This window comes from Phoxinus phoxinus, assembly GCF_949152265.1.
Source record: "Phoxinus phoxinus genome assembly, chromosome: 5".
NCBI classification, from domain to species: Eukaryota; Metazoa; Chordata; class Actinopteri; order Cypriniformes; family Leuciscidae; genus Phoxinus; species Phoxinus phoxinus.
Genome location: NC_136880.1, coordinates 36253130 through 36281078, shown reverse-complemented (window position 1 = coordinate 36281078; position 27949 = coordinate 36253130). Strand labels below are relative to the sequence as shown.

At 40.8% G+C, this 27949-nt stretch overlaps 1 protein-coding gene across 1 annotated transcript; it reads right to left on the bottom strand.

The window, feature by feature from the left end:
- Window positions 1-147: 147 nt before the first annotated feature.
- Window positions 148-27949, bottom strand: klhl24a (kelch-like family member 24a). Its single transcript, XM_079613877.1, has 8 exons — window positions 27709-27949; window positions 25318-26198; window positions 24510-24625; window positions 22655-22839; window positions 17183-17301; window positions 14180-14368; window positions 2463-2651; window positions 148-2364 (listed from the first exon to the last, which is right to left on the bottom strand). The coding sequence occupies exons 2-8, from the start codon at window positions 26116-26118 to the stop codon at window positions 2164-2166; spliced, it is 1800 nt and encodes a 599-aa protein (XP_079470003.1). The 5' UTR covers window positions 26119-26198; window positions 27709-27949; the 3' UTR covers window positions 148-2163.

The window sequence follows — 27949 nt, the reverse complement described above, 5'->3', positions numbered from 1 at the left end:
GCTTGCACACTCTCATGACTGAACTAGAAATTAATAAACTGGCTGAAAACCAAGTCAGAGCTTGAATGACCAGTCCAGTCAAGAATCAGATTCTGTATATTCCTACTACAACAGTGACAAAAACCACCACATCGAACTCAGAAAAAACACAATATAAAGTTGGTTTATTATATTTATTAAAACAAAAACAAAAAAAGTGTAAAAGTACACAATGGCATAATAACATTTACAAAAACCTTAGAACAGTACAGCTAGTAATAATTAAAGTGATTAAATGGGGGGAAAATCAACAAATCACATATGTATATGAAAATATATAAATACATATATACAGACACACGTATATCTGTTATCATTGCAGGCAGAAATGATGATGCAGTGCTTTGAATAAACTAGCTGCCAGCATCCTGCCTGACACGTTTACATGTATTGCAGAAAATGAAACCGATACTATGCATCTAATGTAAAGTAAGTAATTGTCTGTTTCCAGTACTGATAAGCACTAGAGTAGAGACTGCAATTATCTAACTGCAAAAACACGAAAACAGTTCCAAGTTAGTCTTGAACATGCACATTCACGCAAACGCGCAAGAATTTTTCCGGCAGTCCAACTCTAAAGAAATCTAAAGGAATACCTCTATGAGCATTATTCACCAAACACGACATACATACATTAAAACATAACAAAAGAGCAATATGTATTTACACGGATATATTACTAACACTAGTACATACAAGTGCATGATTGGGGCTCTGCTTAAAAATAAAGATCATAAAGGCACGTCCTGGTTGTCACAAAGAGGATGAGATGCTTAAATACAGATATGATACACAGAAGGAAAAAAATACAATACTTCACAGCTGTACGGTTCATCAAGAACCTAAAAGAACCAGACGTGACATTTCATTGACCTAAATCAGAGCTGTCCATCACTGAGCTCCTGCTACGAGCCTTAGGTTTTCAAGTGCTTAGAACACAAAAACCTCATACAGCATGTCTGATGTATTATTTAAGTGCTTTCTTTTATTTAATAAGCTCAGAAGTTTAATATGATGTAGAAAGAGTAAATGGCACATTAAAATCAAGTCCAAGACTGAACCTAAAAAACAGTTTCGGTCTGCAGACTACTTAACTTCTCCATGTCAAAAAATCAACGGCTATCAAAATGTAGGAGTAATGAGACAAAACAACAGTAAAAATAACAGAAATAAAAAGGTTTAAGGCATAAACAAATGTATATTTACAAAAAAAAAAAAGGCGGCATCACAGCATCTATGCGATTACTCCATCAGATTTGACACATTCTCTGAATCTGTGTTATTTTGATTTATCAATATTTAGCTTTTATTTTTAATGTTCATATTAATTTTTGTTTAATGTTTAATATCATTATGACTTTATTCATTGTTTATATTGCTATTCAGGTTTAATTGTTTTATTATTTTAGGTTTAGTTTCAACTAATATTTACATTTAATTTCATTTCAGATTTATTTCAATGGACCCTTTTCACAGACTGTGATGACGCATTTCCACAGTAATCAACATCACAATTTTAATTTTATTTTTTAAATGTATAATGCTATAATTTATGTTATACTGTATATTTCATTGTAAATTACAAAGAAACATATCAACACTTTTGCAAGGGTGTTTATAACACAACGGCTAAGAAATTGACGGCAAATTTGACATCTTTCTCTCTTCGGACTGCTGTATTCATTCTCTCAATTTTTTTCCCCTCTTTTGGATAGTCATGGAAACGCCATCACAGATTTTTTATCTTGTTATTGGAGCAAACAGGAATACATAAATTATATTTCCTGTCATCTCCAGTCCTCTTCACCACTTGATGACTTCCACTTCTAAGAAATTCAGAAATGTGAGAAGTGTCCATTAACAGAAATCTTTTTACTAGCTTTAGTTTGCAATATCTAAAACTATTTCAGCTATGAGGAAGGTTATGCATTACATCCGTCTTCCAGAGAAACAAGAAACTGTTGCCGCAAAGATAACAATCTAAACAGCTTTGGCATGATGATGAGATCAACTGTACCAGTTAAACAGTCCTAAAGTATGCACATCGTTTAAAAGAGCACATCTGGTTATGCATGTTCAGGCGAGTTCATGTTTGGGAGTTTGCATGTGCGTTAGTGTATGCCATCAGGCTTTGCGTTGTTTCTCACTGAAACGGTGTATGGTAACACAGCCATGGTAGGAGATGGGACGAGGCATAGCAGCCGTGCATGTGATGATGCCAGAGGCTGGGTCATAGCACACAATGTTGTCAGATGCGTTCCCATTTTCTCCCCGTCCACCCAGGATGTAGATCTTTCCGTTACAAATTGATATCCCGCAACTCTCCTAAACACACACAGACATGCAATAATAAAATCAGTATATGGGACAAAATGACAGGAACATTTTACTTTTTGGTTTATTAGCAGCTGTGCTTCAGGTACCTGTCTGCTGAATGAGTGGCCCACATGCATCCAGTGGTCCTGTGAAGGATCGTAGCAGTAGATGGACTTGGTGAGGCCCCCGCACAAGTAGATGACGTTATTGAGAGAAACGGCAGAAATATTGGGTTTGGTGAAGGGAATACACGCCCTCAACTGCCAGCTGTCTGTCTCTGGGTCATAACACTGGACCTGAAACACAGATTTGTGAAGAAAGAACAGAGAAAGCTTGTGTTAATAACTACTTCATTTAATAATGTTATTATAATAATATTTATATATTATAGTAATATTTTGTAAAGTTATCATTTTAGCATTAGTTTTAGTAATTTTTTTACATGTCATTTTTATTATTACCGGTAGTTAAAAGTTATTCTTGTATGTTTATGAAGATGTCATTTTTTAAATTTCAGTTTTAGTAACTTTTTTTCCATCTACAATAATATTTTTATTTCAGCTTTATTTCAATTAATTACAGTTATCAATGTAAAGCTGCTTTGAAACAATTTGTTGTATAAAGTATATAAAAGTATATATACACATACATGGATACATACATACAGTAAATACACATACACACACATGTATATATATGGTATATACATACATAAACACACATGCATTTTTATAGATTCTTGTTCCTGTGTGTAGAAATTAAACACACTAAAGTTAATTTTCCTTTTAACATGGATATGCAGGTGTTATAACAGTGATCAACTACCATATTCATAATTTCCTCATTGCCATCAGCATAATGCCAAATATATTGAGCTGAAACCAGAGAACAAGCCCCGAGGGGGAGGAAACCAACTAAATCTAATATATGCACTCTTCAGTGCAAGCAATCGTTCTCTGTGCTAGCTGATGTATAGATTTAAAAAAGCGTGACAATATAGATGTCACCAAAGACACGCGCTATGACAGAGTAAAGATTTATTGTCTAACAGACACCATTTGGAAACTCTCGGTGACATACAAAGCAATTGCATGGAGGAACATTCAGCATTTTGTGGAAGAGAGCTTTGTATTAAACTATATCAGCTCCTTCTCTTTCTGTTCCAGATGGCAAGTAAAGAATGCAGTAATCTGAGCGCTGGAAATCAATGAGAGAAACCTATGTGAGATGTTATCTGAGATGGCATTAGTGTCTGAGGACAATAAGCTCACGACGGAGGTCCACCTGTTCACTCTGTTACAGACCACCTGCACAAACACACACATTCACTCCCCATCTGCCCTGCCATTAGCAGCCCTTCTGTTCAAAAAAAAGTTGCATGAGGCACAAAATAAAGCGTTTAGCAGAACCCTTCTCATAGCCAAAAGTCTGGGGTTAGCACTTTTTGTTTAAATAAATGAATGCTCTTGTTCAGCAAGAGTTATCAAAAGTTACAGTAAAAACATTTAGAACGCAACAAAAGATTTCTATACCAACTAAATGCTGTTCTTTTGACAGGATTTAAACTTTGTCGGCTGGAGACCCAAGTTTGGTTTGAAGAGGAAAAACGTACCAACCACCATGTTCTCTCACTTTTCCTGATTTCTAACATGCACTCACAGCATTCGGCATGGTCTTGTGACTGTCAGAGCAGAAACTAAACCTGATGCTCACTGTATGGTTTTCCGTCGTCTCTGGGCGCATTCATATTTAAATTGGGGAAGCATATTTTGTCCATTGGATCGAAAGACCTCAAATGGGTATGTGTCTCCCTCGTCTTCTTGTTATCCGATCGTCTAAACGCATCTTAAAGGGGTGGTATGCCATTTTCACAAGATGTAAAATAAATCTCTGATGTCCCCAGAGTGTGTATGTGAAGTTTTAGCTCAAAATACCCCACAGATATTTTTATATAGCATGTTAAAATTGTCACTTTTTGAGGGTGAGCAAAATTGCCTAGTTTTGTGTCTGTTCCTTTAAATGCAAATGAGCTGCTACTTGTGGCACAGAGGGCGGAGCTTCAACAGCTTGCACTCACACAGACTTGCACTGAAAATTTATTTTATTATTTCCTTTTATGTTCAAACTGGATTCAGACAATGATGGAGAGACTCAAGAAGAAGTGACAACATGTAGAATGAAACAGGACATTTCTGAATGGTTAGTTGATTAATTTATGTAGCTTATATGTAGTTATCTTCTAGTCACTGATTAGCATATTCTGTCTTGATAATCTATAAATCGTGTTCAGTGGGCGGGGTTTATTCTAGGGTTGGTGATGTCACTAACCTTGGAGGCAGTGTTGTGCCTGAACGCGTTCATTGAACGATAGTTCATGAACTCGTTCATATTTTGGGCGAACATGAACTGAACGTACTGTATTACTGCCTGATGAACTATACTGTGAACTCGTTCATTCTGGTGTCGGTGAATGGCACGCTCTCTCAGTTTAACTTCGTTCAATAGGGTGCCAGATTTCTATAGAGCCTTCCAGGCAAAAAACAGCTAAAACTGTTTAAACGGGTAAACGGGCCTTAATATGTAGCGGAAAAAACACCCAATCTGGCAACACCAGCCACCAGTGTCTACTGACTCTCTTGTTTGATCTCGTTCATCAAAATGAACAAATCTTTTTTCTGAGTCATTTCGTTCATTTAAGGGGCTTTAAAAAATGTTATACTATTAAAGGTTCTCTAAGCGATCCTGGGTGACGTCACTTCTTGTTGACGTTCGAACTATTGCCAAACAAAACGGAGGCTAGCTAGACCCTCCCTCCTCCTCATCCGCGCACTAACAACCCAAACCCCACCCCCAAATCCTTCTTGTCGGTTATTGGCTGGAACACTGTTTGTTATGTTGTGGTGCGGGTTAGTCCAGTTTGTTTTTGTTGCTGTTTGTGGAGCCTGGGGTGTCTACAGAGACCGCGTTTTTTTAGAGTGTGTTCAGGAGACAGACAGCTAGCGGATAGTGAGGAGATATTTGCTGTATGTGACAAAAAAAATGTTTGGCCTAAAAAAATGTGTGACATCGCTTAGAGCACCTTTAACTGGCAAATTCCCCGAACACATCCACTTACGCAATCTTGATCATATTCTGAATTATTAAATCATTATAATGCAGTCAAAAATAATTTACAGGGAACATAAATAATTACTTTACCTTCCGAGTCTTTCGTTCATTTGTCACGTGACAGACGCAATGAATGGATTCATGAACGACTCATCACTAAAATCAAAACAAAAAGCAGCATGTAGGCGTCGCATGATCATTTAAACGAGTTTTATGACAAGGTCGGTGAGGATGGGAAACATGTGACGCATAGCTTCAGTGTTAAAACTGGTAAAATAATTGCTGTGGTTCTATATGGGCTGTGGCAGTCATTTAAAAAAATAATAGCTCGCAGCAACATGAAAAAAAAGAACTATGAACTAGTTCATTTTTTAAACCTTGAACTATGAACTGAACTAGTTCATTTTAAAATTTGTGAACAGAACTTTTGAACTAGTTCATGTAGAAAGTGAACTTTCCCAACACTGCCGGGAGGAATGTCGTGTAGTCCCTACCAGCCGTTTGTTGTAGTCCTTAAAAAGCAATTTATTTAATAGCAAATATCTCCCTTTGCTTTGAACTTTGAGCATTGTAACTTTGCAGATGTTGTTTATGCTCAAACAGCAACATTTCACATTAATTAAAGTTAAAAGAGTGAAATCATAATCAACCACCCCTTTAAATACCAGGTGTAAACAAGGGGTGCGGGACAGGTTGGTTAAACTTTCTTGTTCTGGTTATGGTCTATGTGATTCATAAAGGCATTGTGTCAAGCAGGAAAAAACCCTGAAAAGATTAGTCACGACTCACGTCTAAATTATACTGTCAAGTTGGAATGAGCGCGTGGTTTATTCCAGGTAACCGATGACAGGTTTGACTTGAGGAAAGGAGGGACCAGGGATTAAAGCGGTTTTTATTTGCTAAAAGGCTTTTTTTTTTCTCCCCTTTAATGCGTCTAGTCAAGAGCACTCATTGGAAGGGTCTGCCACCATTTAAAAGTCACTGGGCATCAAATGCATTATCAGTGCTTAAACTGAAGATCAAAGACCAAATATTGTTGTTGTTTTAGATCAGCTCTGCCTAATTTCATATTGTGTGTTGGAAAGGCGGGGCTTAGTGCACCTGTCAATCATCGCCCGGACGACGCAGAATGAAGCGAGAGACACTTGCCCGGGACCGGGAAAAATAACCCTTATCTGTGTGCTATAGTGTGCGTCTATTACTGATTGTAAGTACCCGTTTTGATCAGCAGACAATCCTTGTTAATTAGTATTCATTTTCGAGGCAATTTGGGATTTGTCCGCTGTGGGTAGTCAGAATGAACAGTGTGAGGAGAATTAAGCTCGCGCGTTCGGCGCATTCACGAGCTGTGTTTACAATATATTATATCGCAGTTGAGGATATCTGCAGCCTGTTCCGTACCTGTTTATTTATGTTACTATTATATTATACGTAATTCTTTGTCAGGTTCATTTGGGGAGTTCTGTATAGTGTGCTGTGTGATATTCATTGTCAATATGGTTACTTTCGGTTTCAACGTGCCGATGATGTTTACTTAAACAATGATAGTGCCAAATTCAATTGTATTGGTCCATATAAAGTTGAGTTATGTATATTATAATATTGTATAGTGCAATGCTATGTGATGTATAATGTGATTTATTTGATATTACAGTCAAGTCATGTTATGCTGATTATTTCTTTATTTATGTTTTATTGTAGAACCACACATATACCTCACACAGACCACAATAAACCCCTTTGATTGCCTCAAACTGTCCTGATCCATTCCTGTGTTCTGATCGACACACCAAGAGGAAGGCTAGATACATTAGAACCACCTCAGAACGCAATCCTAGTTTAACTATTCAACAAAATTGGTCCTTCGAGCCGGATATCGGCCATTGCTCTTGGATAAAGTGGATCTATCAGCTCTAATATGCAACCAGAAGGGGTAAATGCAGATGGTGGCAGACCGCAACGCCATGTTCGCACTCCTGCCTATCTCGAGGATTACGATCTCACCGCTGCACGACGTAGACCGATCAGACAGCTAATGATGCCTTATGCTGCAGAAGAGTCACAGGGAGATCATCCATTAGATGCTGCCAGTATTTCTCCCTCCCCCTCTGACAGAGCCTCCAGTCCTGTGAGTCAGTATTCCTGGAACGTGGTGGACGAGTGGTCGCCGGCTGCTCGTAACAGAGAGCATCCCTATGAAAGACATCAGGTGAGAGCTCCCATGCCCTTTAATCAACCTCAGTTTTCACCATATTATCGGCCTTGGGAAGAAACTGAGGTTCAATTATCTCCACAAACTGTCTGTAACACAGCACGCAGGCCTTCGCAACACCAGTTGTGCTCTGAGTCTCTTTCAACACCACTTCCCCACTCATCTACCAACCGGCAGTCAATGCGGTTGGCCAGCACAGTTGCTGCACCAGTGAACTCATATTCGTCTGCCGTTAGAGGGGAAACCAGCTCATGTCCAACCCCGAAGCAGACCGTGGACTATAGAGATTGTTCTGTTCTGTCTAACCGCTCAGAGAGGAATGCTGAGGAGCCATTAAGGGAACATGTGATGGTAGATTTCCTGGGTAAGATGCTTAGTGAGCTTCAAGTAATGAGAGATCATATGCAAACTGGATTGTCTGCCAGACAAGAAGTCACACAGTCAGTTAAGCCCCCTAATTATTGTGGCGTCCCTCCTGCCAGCTATCCAGATGAATCTGTCCCACCGACTTCTCACAGATTACCTCCGCCACTCAATGAGTACAGTACCTACACCCAGGATCCAAGTTTGTATCCAGAGCAGAGGTTTGAGCCTGTTAGGGCTGCCTACATGCCTCAACCTTATGAAAGCTATAAGCAAAGGAGACCTAGGTGTCTGACATCTGTGCCCAGAGCTCCCTCCTTGCATCCAGAGGAGAGAGAAAAGACCTACCGTGGGCCTACACCGACCATCCCAAACTTCACCACGGCAGATCCTAGTGAGTTCACCAGACTAAAGCTTGCTCTGGAGAACCTTTTACCTCATGATGCGACTGAGCTCTTCCGCTATCAGATATTGATGGATCATTTGAGATTGGATGAAGCCCGCCTGGTAGCTGACTCCTATCTTAACTCACCATTCCCGTATACTGATACCATGGCAGCTCTGACTGAGAGGTTCGGACAACCTTACAAGTTAGCCCTCAGAAGGATAGCTAAAGTGATGGACGCTCCTGATATACGACGAGGTGATACAGCAGCCTTTGACAAGTTCGCCTTGCAAATCAGATCCCTTGTCGGTATGCTGGAGACTTTGGGCCATGAAGGTCAGGCGGAATTGAGGTGTGGGTCGCATGTGGAGAGGCTGCTAAGCAAACTACCTCCTGAAATGAGGTCGGAGTTCAGAAGGCATATGTTTCGTCGTCCTGGTGCAGTGTATAACCTCCTAGACTTCTCTGAATGGTTACAGTATGAAGCGTGGTGTCAGAGCAGTGAGAGTCAAACTTCAGATCGCCAGCGGAGAGTAGAGCAGAAGACGGATCGGGGAAGAGCCACACACCCTGCCGGACGTTCAGTTACTGTACTTCATGGATCGGACGAGAGCCCTGTCAAATTACCTATCGGACCAGCTCCGATTCCAATAGCCAGTTCAGGGATGACTAAAGCACAGCCCAAAGCTTTCTGTCCGTATTGTGACAAAAATGACCATTACCTCAGTCAGTGTGATACCTTCAAGTCCTTCAACAAACAGCAGATCACGGATTGGATCCAGACAAATCACCGTTGTTGGCGCTGTGGGCGTGCACACCCAGCGGCTAAGTGTACCCTCAAAAAGCCATGCAGTATCTGTAAAGGCAGACACCTGCAAATCCTGCATGAGGTGAACTCCAAACCAGTGACTGAAGGGTCTTGTCTGGTTAATTCAGCGACTGAAACCCTGTATCTGGATAAACCTACAGGATGTAGGAAAGTTCTCCTTAAAGTTGTTAGAGTCCTGCTCCGTCACAACGACAAAACCCTGGATACTTATGCCGTCCTGGATGATGGTTCGGAGAGGACGATTCTTCTATCCCCTGCAGCCACCAAACTCGGAATTCACGGTCCCATGGAGAGCTTAGCCCTGCGTACTATCCGCCAGGATGTTCAAACTGTCAATGGTGCCGTGGTCTCCTTCAAGATTTCTCCAGTAACTCAGCCACAGAAAATATTTCGAATCTCAGCTGCCTTCACTGCTGAGTGCCTTGGTTTAGCGGACCATTCTTACCCTCTGAGTGTCCTTGAGAAGTATCAGCACCTGAAGAACCTTCCACTGCAGTCTTTCGATGGAGTACGCCCACTATTACTGATTGGAGCTGATAATACGCACCTCATTACTCCCATATCACCTGTTCGTCTGGGCCCCTCTGGAGGACCTGCAGCTGTTCAGACAAGGCTTGGATGGACCTTGCAGGGACCGGCAAGATTCGTAAAGGATCAGCTGTCACCACAACAGTGCTTCTTCTTATCCCTCACCCCTGCTGAACTAGAGCTGAAGAAGGATGTTGAAAGGCTGTGGCAGATTGATGTCTTACCTTACCGCTGTGAGAAGCAGGCCACCCGGTCCAAAGAGGACCAAGAGGCTATCAGTCTCTTGGAGACTAAGACGACTCGGGTTGAAGTTAACGGCATCCTCCGCTATGCAACGCCTTTATTGCGCAGGAAGGATTTCCCCTTCTTCTGTGCCCCTAAAGAAGCAGTGATGCCTAGTCTCAGAGGTATGGAGCGTCGCCTTGTTCGGTCACCAGAGAAGGCGGAGGTGTATAAGTCTGAGATAAAGAAGCTGGAGTTGACTGGGGCTGCCATCAAACTGGAGAATGAGGGAGAGGAAGGCACGGGAGAGAAGTGGTATATCCCACACCATATGGTCTCTCACAATGGTAAGAACCGCCTAGTGTTTAACTGTTCTTTCGAGTACGAGGGGATGAACCTAAATAACTCCTTACTACCGGGTCCAGTCTTGAGCCCATCTCTTCTGGGTGTTCTCCTGCGGTTCAGGGAGCATAGTGTGGCCATAAGTGGGGATATACGCGGGATGTTTCATCAGGTCCTGCTACTGCCTGAGGACAGACCACTCCTACGTTTTTTATGGCGTGACCTACGTCGGGATGACCCTCCAGATACTTATGAGTGGCAAGTACTTCCTTTTGGGACTACGTGCAGCCCATGCTGTGCATCCTTCGCTCTTCAGCGACACGTGGCGCTGCACAGTACGCCTGACGAGGATGTAAGATTCTCGGTAGACAGATGCTTTTATGTGGACAATTGTCTACAAAGTTTGAGTTCTGTTCAAGAAGCACGACTGTTAGTGGATAAGTTACGTGCCCTCTTATCCTCTGGTGGTTTCGACATCCGGCAGTGGGCCAGTAATGCAGCGGAAGTTGTCAGTCACCTACCTCCCGAAGCCAGGTCCCCTAAGCTGGAGTTGTGGCTTTCTCAAGACAAAGCCGACCCACGAGAGTCAACCTTGGGCCTGAGCTGGCACTGTGAGCTGGACCATCTTGGGTTCAAACACCGACCTGTCACATACAATGCTTTGACAATGCGGAGCATCTATCGGGTGCTGGCGAGTCAGTACGACCCCCTTGGCGTCATCCTTCCCTATACTACCAGAGCCAAGGTGATCGTGCAGCAGCTTTGGCTAAACCACAGGGACTGGGATGATCCACAACTCCCAGGTGAGCTCAGGCAAGCATGGACAGACTGGGAAGAGGAGCTTAAATTCCTATCGCAGGTGACAGTCCCTCGGTGCTATAACCCCTCCTATATGGATCAATCAGATGTACGCCGGGAGATTCACGTTTTCAGTGATGCCTCTGAGAAGGCATATGGGGCTGTTGCTTATCTGCGTTCGGAAGGTCGCCAGGGCGAACTCCACCTTGCCTTTCTTCTAGCCCGGTCTAAAGTGGCCCCACGAAAGCGTCAGTCAATACCGAGGCTCGAGCTCTGCGGTGCCTTGGTAGGTGCACAGTTGGCGAAGTTGCTCACAACTGAGATCACTCTGAAGTTGGACAAGGTCACCTATTGGACTGACTCTACTATTGTCCTCCACTGGCTCCTTTCTGAGTCCTGTCGGTACAAAGTCTTCGTGGGCACCCGGGTGGCGGAGATTCAGGAGTTGACCGACCGGACGGAATGGCGACACATAAACTCAGAAGGAAACCCTGCTGATGACCTGACTCGGGGCAAGAGACTGCAAGACTTTATCGGCCCCAACAGATGGCTTCAAGGTCCGAAGTTCCTACTGCAACCTCCGGAGGAGTGGCCCTCTCACCCCACCTCACACTTTCCGAACTCTGAAGAAGCAGCTGAACTTAAAGGAGGAATCTTCTGTGGAATCACTAACACTGTGCCGTTAACTTTAAATGAAAGGAAATACAACCACTGGAAAGATTTGGTGGACACAGTTGCACAGGAGCTGCATGGGGCGGCTGCTCAGGATAAATCTCCTCCAGCAAGTACCTACAGAGAGGCAGAGACTGTTGCCCTGAGAAAGATACAGCTAGATAGTTTCCCTGAGGATTTTCAGCTGCTAAAATCCAATAAGCCAGTTCGCTCCAACAGTCGGTTACTATGTCTCTCTCCGGAATTTGACTCCGAAAACCAACTCATCAGAGTCGGAGGACGACTGAGGAGAGTGGAAGCCCTTGACCCAGCTACCGTGCACCCTATCGTACTCGACTCTCATCATCCTAACACTCAGCTACTGATTAAGGACTATGACACTCGACTCCACCACCCCGGACCTGAGCGGGTGTTTGCTGAGCTCCGCAGGAGAGTGTGGATTCTGAGAGGCAGGGAGGCAATTAGGAAGCATCAAAGGGCATGTCACGACTGTTGTAAGTGGAGATCAAAGCCAGCAACACAGCAGATGGCTGATCTACCTCCTCCAAGGCTCAGATTGTTTAAGCCGGCATTTTACTCAGCAGGAATGGACTGTTTTGGGCCATGCGTGGTGAAATTGGGACGCCGGGTAGAGAAGAGGTGGGGCCTCCTATTCAAGTGTCTCACCACCCGTGCTGTGCATATAGAAGTGCTTGCCTCAATGAACAGTGATGCCTTCCTAATGGCACTGAGAAGGTTCATTGGTCGACGTGGTCAGCCTGCGGAACTGTACTCCGACCAGGGCACCAACTTCCGAGGTGGAGAGACAGAACTCCGGGAATCTTTCAGCCAACTCAGTCCAGACCTACAACAGCTGCTGGCCAAACAAAGGATCAGTTTCCACTTCAATCCTCCGGCCTCTCCACACTTTGGAGGTGTATGGGAGAGGGAGATCCGGTCTGTAAAGGCTGCCCTTCGGGCAACCCTAGGTTCAGAAACGGTGTCCGAAGAAGTGCTTCAGACAGTTTTGATTGAGATCGAAGCCATCCTAAATTCTAAGCCTTTGGGATATGTTTCGTCAGATCTGGCTGATCTGGACGCAGTTACTCCAAATTGCCTACTGATGGGGCGGCCAGATGGTTCCTTACCCCAGGTGGTGTATGCGGAGTCTGAACTTCTCACAAAGCGGAGATGGAGGCACTCCCAGGTATTAGCTGACAGATTCTGGTCTGCATTTATAAGGCACTATCTACCGTCAATGCAGACGAGAGGAAAGTGGCAAAGACCATCACCTAACATTGAGCCTGGCACTGTAGCCATGTTAGTTGACCCCCAGCTACCTCGGTCCCTATGGCAAATTGGAAGAATTCTGAAAGTCTTTCCAGGACCCGATGGCCGTGTCAGAACAGTGGAGATACAGATAAAAGACAGAACATATACTCGGCCTATAGCTCGTCTGATAGTGCTTCCCGAAATCCCTGAAGAGGATGAGCATCCGGACAGCGAAGACAACCAGCAGAAAACCTGAATTAATTTCCAACGGAGCAAATTTCCAAATAAATTTGGGGGCGGCAATGTTGGAAAGGCGGGGCTTAGTGCACCTGTCAATCATCGCCCGGACGACGCAGAATGAAGCGAGAGACACTTGCCCGGGACCGGGAAAAATAACCCTTATCTGTGTGCTATAGTGTGCGTCTATTACTGATTGTAAGTACCCGTTTTGATCAGCAGACAATCCTTGTTAATTAGTATTCATTTTCGAGGCAATTTGGGATTTGTCCGCTGTGGGTAGTCAGAATGAACAGTGTGAGGAGAATTAAGCTCGCGCGTTCGGCGCATTCACGAGCTGTGTTTACAATATATTATATCGCAGTTGAGGATATCTGCAGCCTGTTCCGTACCTGTTTATTTATGTTACTATTATATTATACGTAATTCTTTGTCAGGTTCATTTGGGGAGTTCTGTATAGTGTGCTGTGTGATATTCATTGTCAATATGGTTACTTTCGGTTTCAACGTGCCGATGATGTTTACTTAAACAATGATAGTGCCAAATTCAATTGTATTGGTCCATATAAAGTTGAGTTATGTATATTATAATATTGTATAGTGCAATGCTATGTGATGTATAATGTGATTTATTTGATATTACAGTCAAGTCATGTTATGCTGATTATTTCTTTATTTATGTTTTATTGTAGAACCACACATATACCTCACACAGACCACAATAAACCCCTTTGATTGCCTCAAACTGTCCTGATCCATTCCTGTGTTCTGATCGACACACCAAGAGGAAGGCTAGATACATTAGAACCACCTCAGAACGCAATCCTAGTTTAACTATTCAACATTGTGTGTTCGTTTAGAGCCGTTTCTCAGTCACCTTATTGGAGCAGCTGTTTTCATCAGGTTGTCCGCCGATGACGAACAGTTTTCCTGCACAGCTGGTGACCGCTGGAGAGTAGACGGCTTCTTTCATAGGGGCCACCTCAGTCCAGCGGTTGGAGAAGGAGTCGTACACCTCCACATTACTGAGACAACACTGCCCATCATAACCTCCAATTGCATACACCTGCAGGATACATACACAGATATGAAATTATATATATAGGCATGTGTGTGTTCAATTATTTATTTATTTATGTAATCCTTCACAGAGATCTAAAATAAATCAACACTATATCTTCCCTAGCTCATGGCTGATGTTCAAGGACAATATAAAAATGGTCTCTGTAGCCACTCAAAAAACAAACACTTCATATCCTCTCCACAAACCTCTTTATCCTCAAACTGACACGGCAGAGGAAATGTGGAGGAGCCACTATAACAACATAATGACACTGACCTACATTAAAGCTGTTAAACGGGAAACCTGTTCAACAGATTGCAGTTGCCTTAGGCCTAAGATCATGTGCAAACACACATACAGACAGATGACCTCTGACCTAGGAGAGTAAAGTTCTCTCATTTAGACTCTAATGATTTAAACTCCGTCACACCCTGTCCTCACTGGCCGAAACGGCATTCATACCAATTTTCCTTGGTAAAAAGAATAATAAATAAATAAAGAAGAATTTGACCCCCACTCTCTTTGCACGCTAAAAAAAAAAAAAAGACTCATAAGTCATTTTATACAGGAAGGCACAAGCAAGATAAGAGAATGAAGGAATGATATAAAGGTAGATGGAATGAAATCATGTTAGATGGCTGACTCATTCTTTGAATTGTAGTTGTTATCCTGTATGTGCAGGTGATCATATTTCAGAAAAAATCATGCAAACGTGCCGTAAACAACCAAAGAGGAGGATGGGCACTGGGCGGACAGATAAACACACAGAGGAAGACAGAGAATTACAACTGTTTTCCAAGGAAAAAATATTCTCAAGAGATCATTATGTGCGTGTCTATGCCCCTCTGTGTGTACGAACAGAAGAAATCTATTATATCCAAGCAGGCAGAATGTTATACCCCCCCGCATGTGTAATGAAATGCATATGTCTCAAACATTTACAAACACCCAAAATAAAATACAAATTTAATACAGTATCAAAAGACCATCAAAACACTTCATGAGTAATTACAGGAAGAGGATCATGATTCTGCATAAGACAAACAAAACATACAATACCGGGACAACTCATTTCTACAGTACATAATTATCAATCAAATGGCAACAAGTCAAATTACAACAGCACAATCTGATTAGAGCTGTAAACATCTGATCGTAACATCAGTCCTAAACACGCACTGAAAACATGGATATTACAATGCCTAAGTGACAACTGTACACTTTTTTTTTTTCTCTGTACGGATTATAATGTAAAGTTTCATGATGCAAAAACGGTCACATTTTTTGGTAACACTTTACTTAAAGCCATATATATATATATATATATATATAAAATAATGCATTAGATAAGTATTTTAATGCATTGATTATGCCTTGCAATGCACCCTATAATGAATTGTATGGTCTCATGTCATGAATAATTGTAACCACAGTTATAGCCTACCTTTAGAAAGTATAATGCATTATATAACAAGGAATCTGTGAATATTATAATGCATTTTAACTTTGGTTACAATTATTTATGAAACAATTATTTATGAAACAATATAATGCACATGTAATGCCTAATACATAAAGGCTTCAAGTAAAGTGTTACCAATTGTTTGTGTCATTTTAAGCATAAACCACACTAAATGTTGTAAAATAAAAGAACAATTTGACAATGGGATGCGATTTAAAAAAATATATATTTTATGCAATTTTGTTCCCGTTTAGTTGTTTTTTGTTTGTACTGGAAAATAAAATACTGATTTTTACTGAAATTGTTCTTTCTGTATGAATAATTGATTTAAATATGGTAAAATGTGTTAACCATTCATTAAAGAATAATAAAAGACCAATAACAAAAATATCCAAATACACACAAGAGAGGAAACCAACTGCAACGGGAGATTGTCATATGTTAATCTTAATTTAAGGCTTGAATCTATTGTTCCGTTATCCACTTTCAAACGATTGATAATTAACCTACTGTCACACCATTGTTCATGTTAGCATTATCATTTTCCTCCTGTGTAAACTAGAGCAATTATTATTTATCATTTTCTCTCTCTGTACTGTTACTTGTTAATAATGCAAACTGCACTTTACTTTCATATAGTTTATTTACCTAGTACGTTCTTAAGCACTGATTCCTAGGAATTGTCTAGTTATTGTATTTTGATTTATTGTTGTATGATGTGCTTCAACTGAACACCTGTTTGTAACCTTGTCTTGTCTTTTATGTGTAACTTATTGTTGTCTGCACTATGACGCTTTATCTTGGCCAGGTCGCCGTTTTTAATGAGAATGAGTCCTCTATGTGCCTACCTGGTTAAATAAAGAAAAATAAAAAAAATAAAAATTAAATGGCACATCAAAGGCTGGAATTGTCCACAAAAAAATTCGCTGGAGTCGAAAGTGGAGCAAACGTTAAGCGTATCAAGCTGAAATATTTGAAGATTGTGGAGAAGAAAGAGAAGAAGAATTCAGAGGAATTACATACAGGGCTAATTATGATAAGGAAAAACAAAGGAAGGGTGGGGATGTCTTTAAAAAAATGCTGTAACTAAAGCATTATGGGAGCTAAAATTAACTTTCCCAGAAGTAGCCATGTATTTGAACAAATTAAAAAAAAATTATCAAAGCAACATTTAAATCACAAATATTGTAGTACATTAGATGTTTAACCAGTGCAACACAGAGGTGCAAATCCTGCATGATTTTTTCCAAACAGTCCCACTGCTCTAAAGGATGTGTTCCTCTGATTTAGGAAATGGGACACTGGGACTGGAAACACTCATACATACTGTATGCACACCACAATCTCTCTCTCACCTTCCCCAGTAGGACGGTCATCTTGTGTCTCCAGCGCCCCTTATTAAGAGAGGCCACTTTCATCCAGACGTTGAGCTGGGAGTTATACATCCACACGTAACTGCTGTTGATGCGTCCACCTGTAAATAATAACCAAAACATTAACAAGCAGCAATAGCAGTGTGTGTGTGTGTGTGTGTGTTTAAAACTCACTGCTGTGTATGTGCACTTTGATGGGTGAAATGCAGAGCACCAAAAAACCCCACAAACAACGATCGTGATGGCAATCCATAGGTGTAGGTGTGTAGGTGTGTGTGTGTGTGTGTGTGTGTGTGTGTGTGTGTGTGTGTGTGTGTGTGTGTGTGTGTGTGTGTGTGTGTGAGTGAGTGAGTGAGTGAGTGAGTGAGTGAGTGAGTGAGTGAGTGAGTGAGTGAGTGAGTGAGTGAGTGAGTGAGTGAGTGAGTGAGTGAGTGAGTGAGTGAGTGAAAGAGAGAGTGAGTGTGTGTTTTGAATTATAAAGCATTGCTTCTGGTCTACTGTCATACGAGCGTTCGTGAGAGGGACGTTGTGATGCAAGCGAGTTGTGAAGCTTGCACGAGAAGTAACATGGAAGTACAGAGGACCACCATTTCTCTCGTGAGCTTCACAATGCTATAATGTGGGGTTTTTCCAAGTGTCAAACAAGTAGCACCCAATAAATGCCATTAAATGGCCTCACAGAGATGGAATATTTTAATTCGTGTTTATCTGAAAGAAAGTCATACATCAGGCATGGCATGAGCGAGTAATGATAAAAAATACTTTCATTTTTGGGTAAAGTGAACTATTCCTTTAAGTATCCAAATACTTTTTGGGGCCACTGTTTAGTTATCTACCACTAGCAGCTTTTTTTTTTTTGAGGCCAAGAATTTCAACTTTGCAAACCCACAAACATGTTATTAGTTCTCAGTTTGAGACAACACAATGTCTGTAATTACAAACCACAGTGCTTCCACCTGTGTTACTGTTCAACAGAAATGCTCCCTCTGATCTGAACGTCCTTTCTTGTTGTCATCTATGTTTATCTAAACTTGCTGAGGGCTGTTCTATTCTGTGCCAATTCACATCTCACCCAAATGGCTGGCTATCATACAAACAGCAGGTCTGAGGCAAGCTCTGACAGTCCTTCTCTCACACACACACACACGCGTAACACCAGGCAGCAGGCCATTCCACTTTAATTCTGTTCATAGACTTAGATATGCAGGTGTCAGAAGTTCTCAAATAGCACGAGGCCCTTCCTCCCTTTCAGAGTCCCTTCAAGGTAAGTTGGTGCACTAGCTGGGCATCTTGGCAACACCTTCATTTAACTATTTTCGGTGCAGGAAACACTGTTAACATAAGACTTTGCCTTTTTAGCTCTTATAATTGAACGCACATGCATTTAAGTGTAAACATACTAAAAACAAGCAGCAGAAAAAAAAAGGAGAACTGGGAAGCTCAAAGAAGGAAAAAGCGGGGGTTTTTGAGGAAGTACGAGCACCACAGTAAGAACTACAGTGCTCGTAAACTCCATTAGCGGACTAGCTGAGCAACTGTCTGGTAAACAAAGGCAGGGTCAAAATCTCTGTCTAATTAAAGAGGATGTGTTTGCCTTTTCCTCTAATACCGAGTAAACATAATAAAGCCTGGCTCCAGTCCTTTTAGTTTGCTCTTCTGTCATAAATATCCCCTGACAAAAAACTATCAGGCCTCTGAAGACCGGACAAACCAGCATTTAACCAGCATGTTGTCACAGAGATTGCTTAAAGCAGGATGCAAAACCTGCAGGTGAACAGTAAAGCTACTCATTAGCAGAGACATTGCTAGACATGCTGAAGGGATGTAGCTTCAAATCTATTTAGGATAATCCTGAATGTTTTAAGGACATTTAGGGCATGGATAAGTGCTAAATTGGTTGCCAATTTTAATATATTACAAAAAGACTATTCTTTTCAGCATTCATAACATTTCTTGCAAAATTATTGCAAACACCCAGTCAAAACCAGTATTGGATCTTGACATTCACAATATAGTCAATAAGTATGGTTCCCTAGACCAGGGTTGCCAGGTTTTCATAACAAAACCAGCCCACTTGCTATTAAAAATCCTGCCTGATTATGGCCAAAACCATGTCCACTAGCCCAATCGTGTTCAGGGAGGTTCCTCTTTAAAAATTGGGTTCTGTGTGGTAAAAATCGTGTTCCCGTGGGTTGAGGATAGGCTTGTATAACCCACAGACTACGCGAAAAAAAAACGAAAAAACATGCCAACAGTGTAAAAGTAGCCCAATTCTAAAGGAAAACTGCAGAATTGGCAACACTGCCATGAACACGCATACAGACGGCCTCATATAAAATAAAATAAATAAAATAAAAACCTACCATTTTATTCTATTCCTTTAATTGTGAAACTGTATAATTTCATTTAGTTCAATGTCGGTAGAAACATAGTGATATTAATAATCCTAAAAAGAGGAATCTTTTATTTGAGTTTACACATATAAATAATAAGTACCTGACATGAAGTCATACCTGCTGCACCACTCTATATGATTTATGTTTAGTGACGGCCCTCTTCATTAGTCTCCTAAAATGGACAACCGTGAACAGGAAGCACCAGATCATTCAAAACGTCAAGCAGTAAAACAGAAAAGCGTCTTGGTCATTTTTGGACAGAATGATTTACGGTTTCTTTAACAGTGAGAAAGCATCTCTTTATTTACTCATTATTATGCTATTGCAGACCTGTATGATTTTCTTTCTACTATGAAACACAAAAGATGGTATTTCGAAAAAAGATATAATATATTTTTGTCCATAAAATTAAAGTATATGGGGTCCAAAGTAGTTTTGTAGAAAATAGAAAGTCACACAGGTTTGGAATAACACGAGGGTGAGAATGATGGCAATTTTTATTTTTAGGTTCTTTGAAGAAATGCAAATAAAGGGCTCCCTTGACAGATTATTTGGCAAGTAATTTAATACGTTAATACCATTCAAACGGTCCAAAATGCAGGGTACTTTAGTGTATTTCAAGTTTATTTACTTGTACACACATTAACTGACACAATAAACCAAAAGCAAAAGCTTATTAACTGCAAATTCTTACCGGTTCAGCAAGAGTAATGTTTATCAAAGACAGCTGAACCACCAAACCTGTAAGATACCTGAAACTTATGCTGGAGGCCGGCCAACTGCACATGCACACGAGAACAGCAATAAGTAACGTGTTTGTGTCTGTGAGAGCGAAGGGAAATCCTGACACGTGAGAACGTGAGCTCAAAAACACAACTTTATTCATGGAAATCAGTCGCACTCCTTACTACTTCATGTTTTTAAAGCACTAAATAATGGCTCTAGAAGGAGAATAATAAGAATGATACAATTCAGAGTTCCTGGTTATTACATCTAGCTTGTGTAAACAAAAACACACACATGACCTAAAAGAGTTTAGATCAAGTTGAAATGTATAAAAACGTCAGTTTAGAAACTCCTCGAGTGCATGATCTCCTGTATACATAGACATAACCTTTGGGCACTGGATGACGTAATGCAATAACTTCAACATCTGCAGCCAAACAATGCAGATCATTCTTGGAACTATTCTGAAACTTTTGGCATAAATACTCCCTTAAGAAGCTGCTTGCCTGTGCCAGTTAGAGTTTAAAATGTCCCAAGCTCTTGGCCAATAGAACGCTAGAGTTTGCCAGTGAGAACAGCCCTTGACATACTAGCTGGTCACAGAGGCAGCTGTTGTTTCCGATTTTCATCGAATCATAAACAGCTGTTCTAGAAATGTCCTCACAAACAAGGCATTTGCTAAAAGCCCTTAACTCACCACAGAAAGCCCAGGGCTAATTTGCCCAACCCACCCATAACAGAATTTGTTCAAATGAAGCTCAACTGAACAATGTATTTAAAAGTAGAGGGTTACATTGTTTGAAGAAAATGAGAGTGGTGCTTGCTAATGCACAAGGCACTGCCACAACACCAGGATGGGGTGTATGGTTGAAAGGGTGTTGCTATGGAGTTACTAAATTGGTATAAAACATGTTACTATGCGGATGTTAGGGAGTTGCTAGGGTGTTCTGAATGGTTGCTGGCATGATACCTTAAAAGCTCATTCTCTGGGAATATGAGTGGTGCTTGCTCAGGCCAGGATGGTACAAGTCAGGATGGTGTGTAGGGTTGCCAGGGGGTTGCTATGGAAGTATTAAGGTATTCTGAGTGGATTAAAGTAGGCGTAGCATAAGCTTAGGATAGAGGATAGAGCCACACAAAACGCAGATCACAAATTAGTAGTCTAAAAAAAGAAATTTTAAAGAAAAATGTTGGATATTTCGATATAAGAGAAGAGGAGCTACATCCTACCTCGGATCAGAGGTCACCCTTCTGCCGGAACTCGACCCTCTTGAGAACGCATGTACGGCCGTTGCCAGATACCAGTGATCATACTTTATAAGGTTTTAAATATGGATGTTTTTCATACAAAAACGCATCACATAAGAAGGCATTTATTAACCCCCTAGAGTCTAATTGATTACTTCTATGATGGATGGATGCGCTTTTTTGGAGCTTTAAAAAAAAACTCAGGCTCTATTCAATGCCAGTACAACGCTGGGAAGAGCTCTGATTGTGTTCGGATAAAAGACATACACCTGCGGTAGGTTGGATTGAATGAGAGTAAATTATGGGATAATTTTAATTTTTGGGTGAATATTCCTTTAAGAGCCCATTCCCAAGCATCTATGATATTCTAATCCCCAATTATGGCTTGGGTCCTGTCCTCAAAACCGATATTTCTTTTTTCAGTTTTTAACCCGTCAAGTGGACATCATGTCTGACTACTTAAAGTTACAGCGCACTTTTCCCCTACACATCACACAGTGATAGTCTTTTCAGAATTTGGACAATTCAAATGTTTGTTTTTTTACGGTAAAATTAATCAAAACAGTTCAAACAGCAAAAATCAATTGAGTCTAAATATCCTTGTCAGCGTTATTCATATAAATGTTTTATTAGATGTCATTTATGTTCCAAGCAGACATCAAGACTCCTCTCTGAAGTGTAAATCTAGGTAAATCTACTTTTATAGGAAGTTTCACATGCCTGTGCAAACAACAAAGCTTAAAAGAGAGAGAGAGTGAGTGTGTGTGTGTGTGTGTGTGTGTGTGTGTGTGTGTGTGTGTGTGTGTGTGTGTGTGTGTTCGGGTTCCGCAGAAATAGCCTCTTGATGATCAGTCACTGTGACCATGTACAGGAGACACAGTACTAAAAGTATAGCAAATATCACCATGCCCTAAAATGAAGCCTGATGTAAAATGAAGCCTGATGTGACAAAATCACAGGTTTCATATACAGCTATGATGAGGGTTTTGGACCAATGAGGATTTACTGTGGATGGGGCTACCCGGAAATAGAAAACAATATTTTTAAATTTATCATTTGAGAGGCGGGAATATGAGGGTCTCACCTGACACAAGAATGTCGTTACGGAGGGCACATACTGCATACTCAGACTTCGTGTACTCGGGGTGTTTAGCAAGAGATGTCCACTCTCCCGTCACAGGGTCGTAACATTCTGTGTATGGCAGATTGAACCCCCCCAATCGCTCACAGCCTCCCACCACCACAATGACCTCAGAGAAACCAGTGGACCTGCAGATAGGGAGAAACAATATCTTTAGATAAGCATGAGCTTTGAAAGGGAAAAACAATATCTTTAGATAAGCATGAGCTTTGAAGTGGAGAAATAAAGAGATGACAGCATCAGGATGTGGTTAAGCTTCATTCCTGCAAAGGTACAATGAGCTTCTGGAATGATTCATTGGAAAAATAATACTCTTCGACAAAAGAAAAGTAATCCTCTTCCACAGAAGAAAATTAATACTCTTCCACAGAAGAAAATGAATAGTTGAATAAAGTCATTATGTTTGCGCACAAAAAATATTCTCTTCGCTTGATAAACTAAAGGTTGAGCCACTGTAGTCACTTGGACTATTTTAACAATGTCTTAACTTTCTGGGCCAGCAAGTTTAAATTACAATAGAAGCCTATGGAGGAGTGAGACAGCTCTCAGATTTAAATCAAAAATATCTTAATTTGTGTTCTGAAGATTAGAACAACATGAGGGCGAGTAATCACTGACAGAATTTTCATTTTTGGGTGAACTAAATGTGTGTGAATGTGTGTGTTTTTAAAATCATTAAATCATTTTGAAATATGATTTTGACACACAGGTTTTATGGCAGAGTGGAATGTCTGAAAACAAGCTCATACATTTTCAGCACCCAATGCAAGATACTAACTACTCCAAACACAGATACCACATCCAGAACACAGATACGGTTTCTAAAAACAGACACAGACCCCATATTAGGATATTGAATCTAAATACAGAAACTCCATATTAAGATACTGCCTTCAAGTACAGATTACGGCTCCCCACATCTGACTGCTATACAGACAGTAATCTAAAAATACAGATACTTCCTCCAAACACAGATATTTTCCTAAATAAATACTGCCTCCACATGCTGCCACTAAACAAATACGTTTTTTTATTAACTCCTTTTTTAAATGGATTCTTTTTCTAAACAAAAGTACCTAATGAGCTCGTCACTCATGATATGAATCGAGTGTGTCTGTAGAAATGGATTACATTTGCTCAGAAAAAAACGTGAGTGGTGCCCACCCATGCAAAAGTCACAGACACAGTGTGTTTGAGTGGTTGTAGTGTGGTTCCTAGATATGATGTCCTTCCTGCAATGCAAGTCAATGGGATTTTTCAAGTCCAATCATTTTTTTTTACTAATTAATGGCAACACTGGCCCAGGCCATTGTTTCAAAGTCGAGGTTAAAGGCAAAAAGCGCATAAAGTATACTTTGGGTTTAAGTTTTTTTTTTCAAATTTACAAAGAATAAGCAATACTGATAAAGAAAATGAATTACAAAACAGTCAACGTTTATAATAACTTCGTATTTCAAACAGAATCATGTCCCTTCAATTTTTTCAGATGTAGTGCATTTTCCAGTAAAGCCTGAACTCTAATGAGTCAACATGAGTGCATTTTGATTTGATAATGTCATTGAGCTCATTGTTCTCATTGTTGCATGTAAAATTCAAGGATGTCACATCATAATAATATTCTACATCTCATCCTCAAATGTTCAGTAAAACACAGACCATTTTTCAGTGGTTTCCTTTTCTCTGTAAAACGCATGTTATTTTAGTCCTTCACATAAAGAAAAAAACTATTTCATGAGCAATGCTGACAATGTGATCTGACATCTCAGTGACCAATTTTTGATGAGAAACGAAATCGTACCTGCGGGGTCTTGTACGTGGTGACATCATCTCATTGCCAAGTACATGGTAGCGACGTGCTTCATGCAGCAGTTGGTAACATTCTGGAGCATTCTGGATCAGTTTATCACCTTCCACCTGCAGCAGAGAAATTACCACAATCTTATTGCTTGACCTCTGTTTCCTCATATCTGCTTTTCTTGTAGAGTCTAGCTATCTTGTTTAAATAATCTTGTTCTATTGTGACAATAAAGAAAGCTTGAATTGACTAGTTCAACACACCTGCCGATCATTTTCAAGCGAACCCCAGGATCTTGATTATCTGGTTCAAGTGTGTTTGAATATCATTGGAGCAAAACTCAGCAAATAGCCAAAATCTCAAGTCCTTGCTTTATCTAGTTTCATAATTATAGGACCATATACTATTCCCAATGACATTTTTTATCCTGAAATAAGTTCGAATTTTGGTACTTATGGTTCCATCGTCCTGAAGTCAATGTTTTTTTTGTTTTTGGTAAATGCCTAAAATAAGGTCTGTGGTTGACACAAGTTCAATATATTTTCACGTTTTATTCTGTAACTTAATACATTAGTAATTCCCCGTTGTGACTTTTTTAAACCTTTTTACTTGTTGGACTACAGAGGTGGCCTGGGACATAAAATAAATCCTATTGGTTTTTGTCGAGTGAACCAGGGTGATGCTAGCTTCCAGGTTGGCCTATAAAAATACATCAACACTGTAGCACTCTATAAACACCAGAGCATTTCTGGATTTGTTGAACTTAAAGAGCTTCTCCACCTGTCCAAATGAATTTGAATATGCCACTCACCGTCTGTACAAAATAGTTGGGGTGAAGCAGAGGCAGTCGGACATGTTGCAGAAGATCTTTCAGCATGGGTCTGCGATACTCCACGCCGTGGTAGACCCAATGCATCACCGCCTCAAACACCATCTCCTCCTTGCCAATGGACAGTTCGTCGCTGGCCAAGTATTCCTCCAGCTCATCCTTGTGGAGGTCTAGAAACTCCTCATGCTGAGACACCTCTGGAAAATTTAGCAAGGCGAAAGCACGGCAACGACTTGCCAGCTGTTTGAGAGAGTGGGCATCTGCGAAGCGCTGGATGCCGAGGCAGTTGCAGGGGTCCAGCTGCTCCTCCAGGAATTTTGCGCAAGCATCCCGCAGAGTGGCGATCTGGAAGAGGCTGGAGGTCTCGAAGAGGAACTGGACGTTCTGTGTGGTGATGCAGGCATGTCCGGTGTAAACGTACTGCAGGAACGTGTCCATAGCATCAGCCTGGATGCCGTTGATCTCCACCAGCATCTCGTGGCTCTCCTTGTGGTCGTTGCAGAACATGGCACGGAAGTAGCTGCTACATGCTGACAGCACGGCACGGTGACAGGGGAACTGGCGCCCCTGGACACTGATGATCACGTCCGTGAAGAGGCGGCTGTCGCGGAATTCGTTGAAGACCTGGAGGACGCTCTCAGAGTGAGAGGAACCGGAAGAGAAGTTGAACACTTCGCTCAGGGTCTTAGACTCCATCTCAAAGATTTTACGCTTGATCGCTGGCGATTCAGGCACGCCAACAGAGTTCTCATGATTCGGACGGCGACCTAAAATGAGCACCATGATTGTATCTGATAGGAGCCCTTTACCAACTAACAATCACTATCACTGCCTGCAGGAAAACGATCAGCGACCATCAACACCTGTAAAGGAACAGCAGTTACAATCAACAAACACTATAAGTGGTATTCAGTCCTACTGAGGTCCACCTTCTTGAGAATGGTACCCCTGCTACAACATTACAGTCTGTAATTCTAAAGTAAATCCAAAGACCTGGTTCAAATGTGTTTATTATCACTTACACTTACTGAGAAGGAAACTACGGCAGCCATATATTACTGACCTCTTGCATTTTTTATTTCATACAGAACGTGGCCAGACTCACACTTTCACAGTGACTTTTTGACCCTGATGCAGAGGCTACAGGTCAAGTTCATGCTCAAGAGAATTTCAATAGTAATAATTATTTTGCAAATCTAACATTATTTGTTAATATAGCCATAACCCCCGGTATCACAGACAAGACTTAAGCCTAGTCCTACACTAAAATGCATTGAGCTGTTTTACCTGAAAGCAACTTGCACTGACATATCTTAAAATATGCCAGTGCCATTGTTTTGTCTCAAGATGCACACCAGTAATGTATTTTTCTAAGGCATGTTTATAAAAGCTACTTTAATGTCCTAATTGAATTAAGGCCTAATCTTCTAAGCCTTGTCTGTGAAACCGAGCCTATATTTTCATTTAATTTTATTGTTGACAAACAAACCAAGTAATTAATTCAGCATTATTACTAAGGAAAATTGTTAACTTAAGTGTTATTATAATTGTATTAAGTGTTATTCTGTCACAAGGGTAATGACAACCAGCAACATTTAAAAAAATACAAATGTGTAAAGCAAAACTATTGCACAAAGTGATTGAGTTCATAAATATCTGTGAATGTTACTAGAGCACACTGAAATTCGTCAAGTCGTGAGCAGTAAAAACAAAAAACTATACAAATATAATCCTCAAGGCAATATAACACTGATATAAAAGGAACACTGATTCTTTGTGCTGAAAGATAACGTGAGCGAATGCGTGTGTGTGTGTGTGTGTGAGAGGGAGAGTTTGCGCAATCTTTTTTTAAAGTCACTCAGGAGTCAGGTTTGTTTTGTTGTGGAAGTAGAAATAAAAGAACATGGACGGTTGCTCAATATTTCCCCTACAGCTAAACATGCCCCATGTGGACTGAAATGATGACTTCATAGAAATGAGATCAATTATGTGTTATTCTACTCTTTAAAAGGTTACAAACAAAGGCAGGGGGCAAGCTAACGTTAGTGGACAAGATATTATGCTCCAATAACCATCCTGGTATATTTGTTTTGTTGCTGGTCCAAGAATAGTCTGGGCTTTCCAGCATGCTAAACATTTTCATGCCGATTCTGAATATACAGCCTGTAGACCAAAAATAAGTAGTATATATATAATAGTACTATACAGATTATATAACTATCCTTGTTTGTCAACTCGCCATAAACAACCCTGACACCGAATATATCCATCTTTAAAAGCACAGTGTTAACGCATTCATCATATCGCATTATACTGACATGATCTCTCAATCATTCAAGTTGTTCAGAAGTTTTTCAGCATTATTTTTCTCACCTTATCCCCAGGAGACCAACTTTCTGGAAAACATAAAAAACAAAAGCAAAGAGTAGAGGTCCTTAAAAGTAAATGCGATCAAACAAATCCGGGTTGTTTCTGAAAACTGGCTCCATGCGCGTGAGCACTTGTGCTGTCACTGTGAAGATTTCTTTGTTACCGTCCGTCTCATAGTGGCTATCTGCGTGTTCTGGCACAAAGAAAGTACACACAGCTTTTAGGCTTCTGTTGTGTCAGCTGT